The sequence below is a fragment of the Buteo buteo genome, chromosome 3, assembly GCF_964188355.1.
Source record: "Buteo buteo chromosome 3, bButBut1.hap1.1, whole genome shotgun sequence".
NCBI lineage: Eukaryota > Metazoa > Chordata > Aves > Accipitriformes > Accipitridae > Buteo > Buteo buteo.
Window position 1 is genome coordinate 77,237,261 of NC_134173.1, and position 16,949 is coordinate 77,254,209.

At 49.5% G+C, this 16,949-nt stretch overlaps 1 protein-coding gene across 3 annotated transcripts in view; it reads right to left on the reverse strand.

The window, feature by feature from the left end:
- ZC3H3 (zinc finger CCCH-type containing 3) overlaps nucleotides 1-16,949 on the reverse strand; it is a 179,229-nt gene that overhangs the window by 18,726 nt on the left and 143,554 nt on the right. For all 3 annotated transcript variants that reach the window (XM_075024080.1, XM_075024078.1, XM_075024077.1), the window contains one exon: nucleotides 15,831-15,962. In XM_075024080.1, the coding sequence (XP_074880181.1) occupies nucleotides 15,831-15,962 (132 nt within the window). The remainder of the gene's footprint in view (nucleotides 1-15,830; nucleotides 15,963-16,949) is intronic.

A 16,949-nucleotide genomic window follows, 5' to 3' on the forward strand; every position in this document is an offset into this window, starting at 1 on the left:
GACATCTCCCACTAGATCAGGTTGCTCATAGCCCCGTTCAACCTGGCCTTGAACACTTCCAGGGATGGGGCATCTACAACTTCTCTGGGCAACCTGATCCAGTGTCTCACAACCCTCACAGTAAAGAATTTCTTCCTTATGCCCAATCTAAACCTACCCTCTGTCAGTTTAAAATTGTTACCCCTTGTCCTGTCACTACAGGACTTGGTAAAAAGTCTCTCTCCGTCTTTCTTATCAGCCTTCTTTAAATATTGAACGGCCGCAAGAAGGTGTCCCCTGAGCCTTGTCTTCTCCAGGCTGAACAATCCCAACTCTCTCAGCCTTTCTCCATAGCAGAGGTGTTCCAGCCCTCGGACCATTCCCTGTCCCTCCTCTGGACCTGCTCCAACAGGTCCATGTCTGTCTTGTACTGGGGACCCCAGAGCTGGACGCAGTGCTCCAGGGGGTCTCACCAGAGCAGAGTAGAGGGGGAGAATCCCCTCCCTGGACCTACTGGCCATGCTGCTCTGGATGCAGCCCAAGAGATGGTTTGCTCTCTTCCACTCATGGACCAGCACTGGAAAAGCATCACTAGAGACTAGAGCATCCCAGCCGTGCAGGCAAGGCCAGCTCCTGCCTGTCCCAAGCTGGTGGTAAAGCTGATGCGTATTTTGGGTATGCCATGCAAGAGCAGGTATGGGAAAACCATCTCCTCCAGCGCAGAAAGATGTGTTTAAGCAGCTGTTCTCTTGCAAACCACCTAGAAAACACACATTTGAATCAAGCAGAGGTTTGGGAGAACAGCTTTCGCTATTCTCTACCTTTTCCCTCCCAAATCACGCTGGTCCGGACACCTCCACCAGCAGACAGGATACGGCCCGGACCAAGAATAAATGCTTGGAAAAGGCAGTGACAGGACAGCTTTCAAAGGCAGTAATTTTTCCCAAAATATTAGTGAGTAGAAAAGCAAACCCCTCAACCTGATAATTGCTTTAAAAAATAAGTGAAACAGAATTAGGGGAGAGGAAAAATAAAGGCACAGCCTGTTAGGGACTGAAGGCTGGGATGAACGCAGGGGCTGCCGGGTGACGGAGAGCTGGAGAGGTTGAAAGCTGAGATGGTGCGGGGCCAGCTGAGATCATCTGCATGGACAAGACCTGCAAACCCCTATGGTTTATCTTCTCATTCCCCTTTTCCCCACACACTTTGCCCAAAGCCATTCTTTATTTGGATGGGCAGCAATGGATGATGATGCCTGCCTAGAAATTACATAGCTCCGGTGGCATGGGACGGGCAGAGCTGCCAAGCCTGTTTTGCCAGGCCAAGTGGATCCCAAAGGAAGCATGAGCAAAATCCCAGGATTTTATGTTTCATACAATATCAGGTTCTTAGGCTGTGTGCCAAAGTTTCTGACCGGCATCAACACGAAATAATTCCCGTATTGTCCTTATAGCTGGGGCCAGCTCTAGTTCAACGCCACCCATCTCATGTGACGGCAAGTTGGCCTGATGGTACATCAGATCTACTGCACGCTGGAAGGTTTCTAGTCCACCACCACCTCCAGATCTCCATCCATGCGATGACGGTGACACCCTGAAAGCTTTCTATTAATTACAAACCCACCTGATGTTGATTATTGCTATTTATTGCCAGGGCAGCAGCTCTTCAGAGCCTCTGCCCAAGGATGCAAGATCCACTTCTGTATAGTGGTTTCCAACACAAAACGGGCTTGGAGAGGAGAAGAGCAGGAAAAAGAGCTCTGGCCTCAAAAAGCCACATGGATGCATCACCCTTGCAGCCGGCAGTGATGCTGCTGTGCTGGGGAATGAAGCTAATTTAGGGAAAAGCCAAGAAACATAGCTGTTTCTTCCCAGCAGGGCACCCGAGGGACCAGTTACAAATCCTTGTGGTGGGGGGGGATGGTGCCATGGTCCCAGCTTGGTGTCGGGACTGGGATACACCACCTGCCCAGTGCTCTCACCGGCACTGACCTCCAAGTCAATCATTGTATCAGACCACATTTATTGGCTCTACGGCAAAGAGATACTTAATAAAGAAAACAAACCATGTGCGACTAATCCCAGGGTTGTGTCCTCAGCTCAAGTTTCTAATGGCTTTTCCACGCTGTTCCCAGCGCTCGGCCCTTCTTCCGTAACACCTCGTCCATCACCGCTGTTTTAGGGCAGGGATGGTGAGGCTGGGATTGCCTCCCCGCCGGGCTCGGTGACTGGAAAAGCCCCTTCTATTTATTTACGGCAGCTCTTCTGCTCTTGCCCTGCATGCCAGAGCAAACATGCTGGGGCTGGGTTGCTATAAGGCGGTTTGCTGTCCGTCGCGTGTCAGCCGGGGTGAAGCCGAGCAGGGCTGCGGGGTGACGGGCGCACCCTCATGCTGGGGGCCATCCGATCCCTTCCACCTGTCGGGGTGGCTAATTATACCCCCGTGGGACCCCCGCCAGCCCGCAGGTTGAACCATAAAAAGAGAAAAAAGCCTCCGGTCCTTTCCAACAGAGACAACAGAAAACCCACAGCACCCCTAAAAAGCCCTGGGGAGAAACCCTACGGCTACGTCGGGTGCTGATGAGGATGGCATCATCCTGCTGATGCTGTTGCCATCCCGGTCTCCCTGCTCCGGGGTTCCCCTCGCAGTCCAGACAGGCAGCAGTGCTCGGTGCTGGGACAGTGCCCGGCTGGCAGCTCCCGTGGTCGGGACTCCTCCCTGGCTGCCAAGGCAGCTCTGGGTGAAATTCAAGGTGCCGCTAACGACCCACAAAGCCTTAAATGGCCCAATGGACCCTGACGCGCACGGGGAGCCGGACGGGGATGAGGGGGTTTGCAGGGCACAGCCTTCTTTAGCACAGACCTGGCAAAGAAGGAGGCAGCAACTGGTGGAAGGTGCCGGCTCAGCCCTGGGAATGACGTTAATTAATATTTTCCACGAACAAGCTTGGCAGGAGGCAGCGGAGGGTGGGAGGAAGGCGAAGCTGGGTTACTGGGCCGACCAGCAACTGCCCACTGACCTTACAGGGGGGAATGAGGGGTCCCATCCAGCCCGGCATTCCCAGCTCCATTCCACCAGCAGTTTGCCCAGGTTGAACTTCTCGAGTATCACCAGGCTTGTCTGACTGCTCGATCTCTCCTTTCCCAGCACCAAGGGATGGCAGGTGACAAGGGACCAGCAGACAGACAAGAGATGGCAAAGTGCTGGAGCATCTTCCCATCTCCTTGGACCTGTGTTCATCTCTCCGTCCACCGTGATGGACACGAGTCCAGCACCTGCCTGGAAACCCGGAGCACAGCGGTGATAAAAGCACCAAGCAGACCTTCTGGGGAAGGGGAGCATTAAAAGCACGAGTTAATCCCCCAAACTCAAGTGCTTTCTATTTTTTAAAGCCCTCTGCACATCCACGCAGCTTCGCCCGAGCTATTACAGGTAGCCCCATCGCCAAGCAGCAGGATTAACCGGCTGGATTGATGTCAGGCTGTTTTAATGTCCCTCTTACCCGCCATGTCTCAGCACTAAGTGGCTGTTGGGAAGCTATCGCTGGAGGTGGTGGAGCTGTTTTCTGATGCTGCTCCAAACTGACAGCCAGTAAATAGCTTTTTTTTGATGGCTTTTTTATACTTGGGTGCAGATGGAAGCAGCTTTTAAAAAAAATTCCAGCTCCCTGTCATTAAAACCCGGAGGACGATACATCCGACCATCATCCAGACTGTGGAATAATGATGAAGAAATGTAGCCGAGACAATTATACCAAGGAATTTGCTCCAAAACGGATTTCTGCCCTCAAAACAGAGTTTGGTGCCCTAGCAAAATGCTTGCAGGGAAGCGATGACTTCTGATGGCCTTCTCCAAATGCTTGCTATGATTTAGGATCTACCTAATGCTCTCTAGGATCTACCACAAAGCCATAAACCCTCTCCCTTGGTATTTGCAGGCAATAAAACAGCATTTGAGCTAAAATACCTCTGGAGCTGGAGCAAGAATCAGACTGTGATTTCTAAAATCACTGGGAACATCGTATTTAAGAGCCAGCAAAATAGCTGGGAGGGATTGAAGGGGGCAAGGAAAAGCCTTGTCCTTGCGGCATCCATTCCTCCGCCATGGCCCAGCCCAAATAAAAATCACCTAAGGGATGGGGTTCTCTTTCGTATCCCATCTCCACCACCTCTTGCCAGCTTGCTCTAAGTTGCCGTCAACTGTTTCCTCTCATCTTGCTGCTCCCTGGTTTAGGCGTGTTACTCCTTTGTAACTGGAATCTCCCACATAGCAAAATTATGTCAACGAGCATTTCACCTCCCCAGCACGGGTGCACGTGAAACCTCCAGGCTTCAGATCCGAGCAGGAGCAGAAGTACCATAATTGAGCATTTCCAATGATTTTTTTTTCTTCAAATGTATCATCTCATTTGGGAATTGCTTCCTGCCTGGTCTTGCTCCTCACCCCCGGCTCTATGCAGACTGGCAAGAGCTTTGCTTGGAGTGGCAGCAGCCAGTGGTTGGATTTTCCAGGCTTGGTTTTTGTCTGTGTCCTGCATCAGCCTGGAGGAGAGCCCCACAGCTCTGACAAAGCTGGAAGACAGCGCAAGCCAAAATATAAATAAAAGATACAAGGCAAGCCAAGAGGATGGAAGAAGACCAGCCAGCAACACTGTGCAACTCAGCTCTACTCCATTCCCAAAGCAGCCAGGACCAGTTGAGCCACCACAGAAGCAAAGCCGCAGACATAAGGAGGAATCATCGAATCACAGAAGGGTTTGGGTTGGAAGGGACCTTCAGAGATCATCTAGTCCAAACCCCTGACATGGAAAAGTACATCTCCCACTAGACCAGGTTGCTCAAAGCCCCATCTAACATGACCTTGAACACTTGCAGTGATGGGACATCCACAACTTCTCTGGGCAACCTGGTCCAGTGTCTCACCACCCTCATCGGAAAAAAATTTCTTCTTATGTCCAATCTAAACTTCCCCTCTGCCAGTTTAAAACCATTGCCCCTTGTTCTGGTAAAAAGCCTCTCTTCATCTTCCTTATAAGCCCTCTTTCTATATTGAAAGGCCACAAGAAGGTCTCCCCAGGTTAAACAACCCCAACTCTCTCAGCCTTTCTTCATAGCAGAGGTGTTCCAGCCCTCGGACCATTTCCCTGTCCCTCCTCTGGACCCGCTCCAACAGGTCCGTGTCTGTCTCTTGCTGGGGACCCCAGAGCTGGACGCAGTGCTCCAGGGAGTCTCACCAGAGCAGAGCAGAGGAGGAGAATCCCCTCCCTGGACCTGCTGGCCACGCTGCTCTGGATGCAGCCCAGGAGACGATTGGTTTTCTGGCCTGCGAGCGCAAATTGCCGAGTCATGTCCAATTTTTCATCCACTGGTATCCCCAAGTTCTTCTCCACAGGGCTGCTCTCCATCTCTTCATCCCCCAGCCTGTATTGATACTGGGAATTGCCCTGACCCAGGTGTAGGACCTTGCACTTGGCCTTGCTGAGCTTTATGAGGTTCACACGGGCCCACTCCTCCAGCCTGTCAAAGTCCCTCTCTTTGGCATCTCTTCCCTCAAGGGAATCAATGGCACCACTCAGCTTGCTGTCCTTTGCAAACTTGCTGAGGGCACACTCAATCCCACTACGTCGTCAATGAAGATATTAAATACTGTTAGTCCCAGTACGGACCCTTGAGGGACACCACTTGTTACTGGTTTCCACTTGGACATTGAGCCATTGACTATAATTCTTTGGATGCAGCCATCCAGAAGGTGAATCCCCAACCCAGCATTCAACGCTGCATGGCAACATCTACGGCATTCAATCATTTCCTGCACTGCTTTGTTGAGGAACCCTGTTTCCATCAGAGACCTCACAATCTCAACCATCACACCCAAAACCCATGACGGAGCCAGTTTCATGTGGGGAACTCATCGACAGTAATTGCCAACCCCAAATCATCACCGTCAGGGATGGAGGAAGACAGACATCCACCAGACATCCCCTAGAGTGTCATCTGCATCAGGGATGACAGGGGCACCACCACATGCATGATTCCAGGTGGCTCAGGGAAGGTGTCACCCACCGCTCATGGGACGCAGAGATCGTCCGACAACAGAGAACAGATGCAAACAAAGGGAGATTCCAGCATGGGAAGCAAAGATGAAATCTGCTCTTCTTTGCGTTCATCTGTACAGAAGTTCAGGTTGAAATCAAGAACTCTCTGCCTCATCAGTATATTCCCACTTTATAGCCATGATTCAGCGACTGCTTTTCCCCTGGACTTTCTAATTTTCATGTTTTGCAATGCACCTTCTTCTACAAAGATATTAAAGTGCAAGAGAGAAAATCACAGACCAGTATTTATCTAGGCACTATTATCAACTAGTCCAGGCTATTAAGCAGTTCAAGTTTGCCCTGATAAGCAACATCTTTAATGTAAGCATCTGAATGCTGTTGAAGATACTACAGTTAAATTAAAGTAGCAATAAGAACCCTCATTATGCCATTACAGAGTACGGTAAATAAGATGCAACTGGAAACCCACAAAGATTTCCGCAGTGATACACGGGTAGGATTGGGCATGGAAGAAACCTGATTAGTTTTAAACCTCCTCTGCAGGCTACAAAGTGTTTTCAATGAAAAGCTCCCATTGCCAGTACCGAGATTTATCACTTACTATCAGCAGCACAGCCATCGTTGCCCAGAGGAGATGCACAAGGACTCAACATCCCCAGTGAGCCAACAGGGTGCACCCGGACAGATCTCAGCCTGCTCCAGGCCACCATTCATGATCTTACGAGCAGACTCATTAGTAAGTCTATCCATTTTTTTTTTTTAATAAAGATTTTATTTACTAACCAGTTTGTTGACTTAAGATTTCTGCTAAACATTATAGGAAAAAAAACAAATCAAGCAGGCAACTCTAGCACCCAGAAAACATCTGTCAACCAGAGCCAAAATTAAATGAAATGCAGTTGCTTTTGTAGTTGATTTTCATACAGCTGCAGTGGACTATAAAAGAGCTATCAAAGGCAGTGCTCTCCATCAGCTATTTCTGAATGATGGGAGACGGTAAGCCACAAACCTCCCACCCCAGAGAAGGGGCTGCCCCACTGCCCAGGAGTCATCTCCAGTGCCACCCAGACATGCCTGCAAGCACCGAAAATCATCAGGAAAGTTGAAGTCCACTCAGCAGACCATGAACCCACAGCTGGAACAGGTGGATACATGGCTACTGTCTGCAGATATGCCTAAAATATAACTAAAAACTCCTGGCAAACAGACACAACACAATTTGGGTCAAAATGAAGGTGAGGGAGCCATGCCCCAGTGGCTCTCCATGCTGAGCCTGCTCTGGCACTAGGAAAAAGGATGCCGATGCATCCACCTGGCAAACTCCTCTCTTCTTTCCCACTGCACACATGTTGACATCCTACCTGAGAAAGCCCAGAGAGGGCTTGTAACCTCTAAAACCAGCTTCAGGCATGCAACCAGCGTCTCCGTAGCTAAGACCAGACGTTTCTACCACCTCTCCTCCACCTGAGCCCAAAACAGCTGTGTGCAAGACGGAGATAAATTTAAATCTTAAATGTCTCTTTCCCTCACATAAGCAAGAGAAGGGGGAGGAGAAGCTGCGGAGATGCTTTAATGCGACACCTCCTCATCACACTCTCTCCTGCTGGAAGTGTATAAAATGGATCATCTCTTAAGAAGAAGCAATTTGCTGATGTCCAGACCCTAACGCCCAACTTTCATGAACGCAGGCGGTGAAATCTGTTTGAGGTTTGATTCTTCTAATAGGAGCAGAACTGAGTTTTATTCCCAGCGCAGGATGTGTTTGGTGACAAGGAGGTACAGAGCGGGATGTCGGGGCTCAGCAAGCCCATCCCCACATGGGTCATCTTTAAAGATTTCACAAAGATGGAAGAGAAAAGTGGTATGTCTCTAAGCAGCAAAATCAGGCAAGTCTTTCTCCTCTTCCTCTTCTCCACCCTTTGACCAGCTTGTTCGTTGCACTGATTTACAGCTTTAATACCTCACCCTGTTCCCTCCTGGGCAGCCCCTCATCATGTTGAGAGGTCCATCGATCTCAGCGCCATTTCCCCATGGCCCCTCTGCAAGATCCTGTCCTTCCCTATCCAATGCTGCAAGCGTGTCCTGCTGCCACCAGCTCTCTCTGAATCAAAGGGGAGAGGAAATTGGAAGCAGTTGTGATAGGATCATAAAAGGAATAAGATGGAGGTACAGCCAAGATATATACAGAAAATTCCGGATGGCTCAAAGCTTAGCCTTCCCTGTATCCCTCCCCGTGCTAATACCAAGAGGAGAGGTTTTATATTAAAACTTCTTGCACTTCAAACAGCCCCCCTGGTAGCTGCGCATGGAGGAGCTTCTCAGCCTGATTGGGTCTAATTCAGCATAACAATGTCACGGAGTTTGGAGATGAGTGCTTCGAGCCAGGTAAATCTGCTCCTGCCGCAAGCTAGTTGTCTCCAGGCATCAGCCCTGGGGCAATTTGAAAGAAAAATCATCTGCATTTGAAATTTCTTAGTCAGGCCCAAACTAAAAGCGTGGGCCAAATGATATGCACATGAAGGAACTGCTTAAAGTCTCACACAGTATCTGAAGGGCCTCCAGGAGAGGAGCAAACCTTCGCCAACCCACTGATGCAATGCTGAAGACCAACAGGTACGAGGCTGCCACCCAGAAAACCGATCTGGAAGAAACTCAGCCTCAAAACACGGCCTCTCTCGATGCTAGCACGCCTGGAGGGAAAGGGGAGGGTTGTTTGCAAAGTTGGGGTGCTTCTCTTCACAGCCCCCAACATATCCAAAGCCTCTCCCAGATCCTCTCTGGCCACAGCCAGTACCAGTTTTGGAGGGACAAGATTAAGGAGCAGCCTGGACCTTCAGGATTTCCACAGCCAGAAGATGTTTAACAACCCTCAATGGACTTTTCATCCAGAGATATGTCCACGTGCTTCTCCTCTAAGGGAGAGGTTGGAGCTCTGAAATGGCAGCAGCGAGCATAGAGCAGCTCCCGTCCCACCGCTAGCCTGACCACAGCAATGAGGGCCTTGGGGAGAAGGAGCACAACCGATCAGAACAGCAGGATGGAGAAGCAAGAAATCATTCCTAAAGGATTTATACGCACCTTAATAATTTACTGTGATCCTTACACTTGCTAGACTCAAGAAGCTTCTGCCATTAAGCACCTCCAGGTTTTTTGTTGTCACAAAGTCTCTCAGTGCTGCAGAAAGAGGAAAGCCAGCGTCCTTTACCTCCACACTATGTGTGACAGGTGCTGTGGTGGCCACCATGACCACCTGGGACAGAAGTCCAGGATGATCAGCAGGCTGGAACACCTCTCCTAGGAAGAAAGAGCTGGGATTGAGAGAAGAGAAGGCTCCGGAAGGACCTTATTGGGGTCTTTCAACATAGAAAGGGGGCTTATAAGAAAGGAAGAGAGAGACTTTTTACCAAGTCCTGTAGTGACAGGACAAGGGGCAACAGTTTTAAACTGAAAGAGGGTAGGTTTAGATTGCATATTAAAGAAGGAATTTTTTATGATGAGAGTAGTGAAACACTGGACCAGGTTTCCCAGAGAAGTTGTGGATGTCCCATCACTGCAAGTGTTCAAGGTCAGGGTGGATGGGGCTTTGAGCAATCTGATCTAGTGGGAGATGTCCCTGCCCGTGGCCAGGGTGTTGGACTGGATGATCTTTAAAGGTCCCTTCCAACCCAAACCATTCGATGATTTGATGAAAGATGGAGATGGAGTGTAACTATAGAGCTGGGAATCAGACAGCAACTACCTGGATGAACGTGCACAGGTAGGTTCCTCAATGACTGCATGTCCTCAAGGAAAAGGCAAGCTGGCTGGGGGTCAACCTGGGACCAAAGGAGGGGGAAAAAAGACCTAGAAAGTCCAATATCTGATGGCTGTTGGCTGTGAGAAAAGAAAAATGCTGTTTTAGTCAGCAGGCAACAAAAAAACAGCTGAGAACATGCAATATGAACAGCGTTGATCTTCACCTTTCTGTGATAACAGATTAAGGGGAACAAGGACCCCAGGCTGACACTCTCCATCGTGAACTGAGCACTGGATAATTAGGAGAAAACCCCAAAGACATTTAACTGTTAGCTGCTGCTAACACAGCTCATGTGGCTTTTCCTAAATAAATGTATTAAATTTAATGTATCAGACACATGAAATAAGCTTATGGTAGGAACCTGTTAAACTGCCACCAGAAAAGCAGAAAATAACCAACCTAACACATCATCAGACTAGAGAAACACAAATAAGAAACAAGGCGTCAGCTAAGAAAAAGTCCCCGCATCTGAATTTTCTAAGAAAAATCAAGCAGCTGCCACTGTGAAAAACACCACACTCCACCTGGGGGAGGAAAATGATTCTTCCCAAGTAAGCAGCACTTCCTCGGGCAGTGTGGGCTAACCAGACTTAACCCTCCTACCATGAACTTTGCCACTATTTTATGTGAATAAGGTGCAAATCAGAGTTCTGGTGAAAGGCTGTTGGCTGAGAAACTCAGCAGGAGTGAAAAGATGTATTTTAGGAGACTGACGGGTAGTCCCAGCCCAGGTCAACCATGAGCATCCCTGCTGCGATGGCAGGTCCCCTAGTCAAGCTTCACCGTCAGGGACGGGGCTGGTTGTGCTGGTCGGGGTCCCTGGGAGGGATGGGTTACCAGCAAACGCTGGAGCACGGAGCCCCCGCTTACCCATGATTTATTCCAGTACATCTCCCCGTGCCTTTTCACGGTAGCCTCGTTGTTTAATCTCACTGTGTCTTACTGCTTAACAGTTCCCACGGGGGAACAATTTACCCACAGGCTTTAAGGCAGCTGATGGAAACAATATGAAGATAGGTATTTAATGCGGCACGCTCGCTAATGTACACCATGGGGGAAAAGCTTATTTAATACAAAACAATTTTACAGATGCAGCAGTTAGAGGGGACCAGGCTGACTCGCTTGCCTTTGCTCTGACACGCTGCAAGGGCTGGAGGACGCCAGCACCAAAACCCACCCCAGCCACGATTCTTACAAATACGGTTTATTTCCCAGTAAGTCATGTTTTGTGACTGTAAAGCAAATCTCACGGCACCTGCTCCTTGGGGTCATCTATGGATGTAATGCAAGCGCTTGCCGTAATTCCCAGGTCCAAGACCTCAGCCACGCAGAGCTCTTGGCTCACAGTTAGCCATCCAATATCACGACAGCAGCCCGACGTGCAATGCACTTTTTCACCCTACAGTTTCCTTTAGTACAAGTATTATTTCGTATTATTTGGGTATTATTTCAGAAGCCAAGTGTGGGCGCAGCAAGGAGAGCGGCTTGGCAGAGAAATTGTCTCTCGGACAAGCTGATCATCTCTCCTCCAGGCTCGCTGGCCATGCAGCCCACTCACGACCACATCTTCTGCTTCTCCGTAGGCCCAGGAGACATGCCTCCATGGCTTCGCTCGCTGGCTACCTCATCCCTTGTGTCCACCAGCCTCACCCGGTCCTCTCCTAGTGAACCCATGCCCCAAGCCGAGATGCAGGCTATATGGGAAGAGGGATGGGGAACCAGAGAGGAGCTTTTACCGTAGAGCAGCTCATTAAAACGTCTTCGGAAAACCCTGGGGAGCACCTGCAAGAGGCCCCTTTTCTTCCTCTCTTCCCACTTCCCCCTTCAGGCTTCCTCCAGTGGAGGTGACCAGCCCAGAGGGACCAGCCTTACCCAGCGTGACTGTTTCGTGGTGCTGGTGAAGGTCAGGGATCATCACGCAAGGCAGCAGGGAGACTTCCAGGGTGGGCACCACTTCATGGCTTTAGCTAAGACATGTATGACATTGTGTTTAGAGATGATTTAGGCAGCAGAACTATTTGGAGCCATATTTCACCAACTGCTTCACCAAGCTGAACTTGCCGGTTCCTACACTCCCTTCAGGAAGCTGTAGGTCCACGTGAGTACGTACAGGTTGGAAAAACTTCCCAATCCATGACCGAGGAACCAGTGAGAATGCTGGAAATCAAGGTCCTGGCTCTGCTACCAGCTCCCTCCTGGATACGATTAATATTGGGGGCAACATTCTCTTAACGAAGGACGTGGTTACACTCTGGTACAGGAGCTGTCCCCTCTCCCCAAGGGCAGAGGGACCTTTACCCTCTACAAGTCTATATTCCTGAAAAAGGGACTTGGGAATGCAAATTTAAAGCTTTCTCACTTAATTCTAAGTTCCTGATGAAGCCAGAGTGGGCCAGTCCCGGCATCATTTGTACGAAGACTCATGCAATTGGAGATGGCCCATGAGATGGGTCAAAGGCTGATCAACTTGGCCTGAGCATCCTGTAAGACATTCTAGAAAGTACTTAAGAGGCAACACTGCCAACAACACTTTATAAATTATGGATAATAATGGACATTTTTTACGAAGGTCTGATAAAAATCAGAAATCATGCTTCTTCCTCGGAGCACAAAGAGGAAAACACAACTGGGAGAAGAGCCCAGTGTGCCAAAGCCAAGCACAAAAGAACCTAAATTCCTAATTACTGGCCGTCCTCGTTTGAGTTTATCTGCCGAGGATGCTATGCCGGTGTTGCACATCTTTGCCATCCGCACCCTTTGCGGTTCAAACCGCAGGCAGACGGCTCTCGATGTTCCTCGGACAGGGAAAGGCAGAACGAGAGAAGATTTACTCCCATCCTAAATTATTCAAAAGAAAAGGGACTGCGCATCTTTAACAAGCCATCGTTTTATGAAGCAAGGTTAACATTTTTACTTGATTCAGTAGAATATTATAAACTCTCCGGGGTCCATTTGAGGACTTTCTACTTTGAGCAAAGGCATGGACTCAGCACTTTTTATATTATTTAGAGAATAAAATTAACCCTTAATGGCCCAAGCTGGTATTTCTCCTCCCCAGTTAAATATGGCCCGCTCAGCAATTTCTCCCCATATATAATTACAGGCTGCTATCCATCATCTGTAGGAGAATGCTTTTCTGACACTCTAAAAGTGACACGGTAAGCACTTTTACTAATAGAATAAATATTCTAAATATCTCTTTTATATTTTCATTTAAATTGGAATACTTTAAAAATAATTGTAGGGACCCTGCCTGCGTGGCTAGTGCTGTGCTGGAGGGAGGTGGCAGGATCCCTTCGGAGGAAGTGTTTTCCTTCAGAGGAAATGTTTATCCTGCACGCAGTCCCCTCCATGCACTGCCACAAAAAGTAATTAGGCACAGACTAATTTATTAGCATTTCCCTTCACTCCCGCTGATGTCCTGCTTTCCTTAAAGCTCTCACTTTTGGCTTTTTTTCCCCTTCCTTTTGCCTGGTTTTTGCTCTGTAGCAGTTTCCTCGGGAAAAGATGGGTTTGCCTTGCAGAAGGCACCATCCGCCGTTGTGTTTGGGTTCTGGGACAGGCTGGTGGCTTTGCACGATGACGCCACGGTGATGGGCACTGAACACTTCCAGCTTCTCTTGCTGGGTTGCACCTCTGCCAACAAATGCTACGGGGATGAAGAAAAGGAGGTGAAGAGCCCTTTGGGGCTCCAGCCCAGAGCAGCACATGGATAGAAGCATCTGATTGCTCAACCCAGCAACTGCCCTGGTGAAAAGCAGCCGAAATCACGAGGGAGTTAGAAACCTCCAGGAGCAGCAAGTCTAAGCAAAACCATGCTTAGGCAGACACTTATTCATGCGTTATCTATTAAATGCAATAAAATAATATCATTCCATAGGCCCGCTGGGGCATATTTGGGATGGTGCCCTGCACCTAATGAAACAAAATGATTGTTTCATTAGCGGCTCTTTTTTTTCAGCCGAAGAGCCAACCTAAAGCAGTGCTTGCAAAGTTCATGTCGTGTTTTCAGCGTGGTACCTGGAGTCTCCAGCTCAAGGAGGAGACTTTCACTGTCTCCTCCTGTTCACTTGCTGTCAGCTTGTGGAAGCAGCTGAACCAAGCCAGGACATAAATGTGATGTTTTCTTCCATATCAAACATGCCTTAGAGGCAACTAGCAGTCTCCCCAGAGGGAAACAGATAGAGGGAAGAGGATGGCCTCAGGATTCCAACCTGACCTGGAATGTTTCCAGGGATGGGTTATCTACCACCTCTCTGGGTAACCTGGGCCAGTGTTTCACTACCCTCAGTGTAAAAAATTTCTTCCTTGCATCTAGTCTGAATCTCCCCTCTTTTAGTTTAAAGCCATTACACCTTGTCCTGTCGCTACAGGCCCTGCTAAAAAGTCTGTCCCCTTCTTTCTTACAAGTCCCCTTTAAGTACTGAAAGGCTGCAAGAAGGTCTCCCCAGAGCCTTCTCTTCTCCAGGTTGAACAACCCCAACTCTCTCAGCCTTTCCTCATAGAAGAGGTGTTCCAGCCCTCCCATCACTTCTGTGGCCTCCTCTGGACCCGCTCCAACAGGTCCATGTCTGTCTTGTGCTGGGGACCCCAGAGCTGGACGCAGTGCTCCAGGGGGGTCTCACCAGAGCAGAGCAGAGGGGGAGAATCCCCTCCCTTGACCTGCTGGCCACAATGGTCAAAGGATGAACATTGTCAAAGGATAAGCAGAAATCCCACTGTATAACCCAGCCCGAAAAAGAAAAGCCTGGCAGCTCTCAACTAGAGCAGAAAAGCATCATCTCCATAAATCTCAGAGTCCACCTTTGCTTTATTTAAACCCGGTGGCAAATTGGCTGGCTGCCCCTTCTGAACTATGACTGCTTGGGGACTCTGTGTGACAGCATCACCTTGCAGGTTTAGGGAAACCAAGCGAAGGTGGCCCATATCTTGTTCATGGGACTCAAAAGAAAACCACATGCTCTACTAATGAAAGAGTGGTTCACACTAAGAGGCCCAAAAAATTATTAAATTAATGGAAAACAGTAAAGAGGAGTCAGATAGGACAGTCACTTTGATTCCCAGGGGAACATCAGCATGGCCAACCCTGTCCCTTTGCCACCAATTAAGGAAAGGTAAGATCCTGCAGCGTAGCTCCGTGCCACCAATAAACCGAGCTCACTGTCACCCACTTCTCACAACACTTACAAAGACGGAGGGAGCCACGAGATGTCGGATAAACCTCAAAATTTCTTATTTTTGCATGTAACAGCCCTATAATTCCTTTGGAAACCAGCAAGTGGCAGCCAGCTCCAGGGTCTGCTCTGGGAAAGCTGCTCTCTCTCGAGCTCTGTGGATTACGTCAGGTGCCATAAGCTCAAGGACGACGTTGCAAGTTTACCCAGGTTGCACATAAAGTCCATCTAGGACTTCAGTGCATTGATCTAAACCAGAGGGCCCCCAGGACCTAGAGGTGGGCTCCACGAAGCCCCCAGGTACATATCTGGGCACAGCTTGAGGCTCAGTTGCTGCAGGCTAGGTGAGCAAGGGTGCTCTTGATGCTAAGACTGAGCCACAAGATCTAAGGCTCAAGTTTTAACCTGTCACGGGCCAGCGTGCAAAATAAGCATTAATGTCTATGGTTTTTCTATATAAAACTCATAAGCCTTTTTCTTCACTTCTCATCTATTTAACTGAGCAGTTTTCAGGGCAGGTGCTATCAGCTCAGGCACCTGACTCCTGTAACACAGACACCCCGGGGAAGGTTTTCCTGGGGAAACACCAGCACGACAGTTGTGAGCTGCAGCCTTTGTTTCCTTTTTTTTCCTGCCTGTAAGGCAATCAAGCCACTTTGCCCATCACCCTTTGGAAAGGCACAGGACTGCTGTTCATCACATCCAGGTGTTCAGCAGCTTCCAGCTCTACGGCTCCCTTTGGTGCCGTAGCTCGCGCGAAAAACAGCTTGTGGCTTCGGCAAAGGCGCATCTGTCCCGGGACCCCAAGAGTTGGTCCCCTCTTTACCTTTTCTCCCATGGGGCAATAGCCTTTGAGGAAATCCTGGCACACTTCTGCTTTCCTGGACACGTAGACGTGGCTGTACGGGCAGTTACTGTTGCTGCAGATCCCCTTCAAGAAGTAGGAGCACACTGGCATCTGCAAAGGCAGAGGATAAGAAACCTGTTAGTGCTCCCCCCGACTCATGATTAGGAATAGTTCCAACACCCAGAACTGAAATAAAACCATGACATGCGTAAAATAAATACACGCCTTTTGCCAGCCACTGATCCCAGAGGTATTTTTAGCTCTTCTATTGGTCTTCTGCAAGGCAGCTCCCTGACATTACATGGTCCCAGTGTATATATGCACAGGGGACGAACATGCTTACCTTAGCATCCTTCAGGATGCTGGAGACAGGGTGGAAAGCATGAAACTGCCACCAGAAAGAAAACTGCCTCTGTACAGCATGAGGAAGGGACAGGGGAATCGTAATAAACTCTGCTATCACAAGGGCTTTGCTGGCACGACGCACATGGCAGGTTCATTTTTTGCCAACACTCTCCTAACTAACCTTGAAGAGGAGAGAAGGGGCGGCTGCTCCCTGGGCTCCTCACTCGCAAAAGGCACTGAGCTGAGCACACCGTCGCGTGGCCAAGGACCGAGAACACCCTTCCCAAGGGGTGATGCAGTGGCTGTGATGGGAACATTGGCGCAGAGCTCACAACCAGCCTGGCTGCACTCTCCCATTGGGGGTTCTGGCCACCGCAAAGGCACCTGTGGGTGCCCCCCTTATGTGGCTCTTCCATGGATACGGAGCTGGCTGGAGGGTGCGGAGCATGTGGTTAGAGAAAGACTCCAAAAGGTGGGTCCTAGCAAGGGGGAAAACAAGTTCTTGCACCTCCGCAAACATTTTTTAGGGGGGGCTGCATCATGTGAAGGCATCAGCCTGGCACCCCCCAAGGGCTGTGAGCGATGTGATGATGCCTGTCCCTGTGCGCTGGAGGAGGGATGCTCCAGAAGGGAGGGAAAGGAGGAGGGGAGCCCAGGCTCCTGCCGCAGTGGTCGAGGAGGAGAGCGGTCAGATACAGGGAGCAGAGCCCCGCTCCCACATTCGCCGCTCTCAAGCTTTAGCAGCGCAACAGC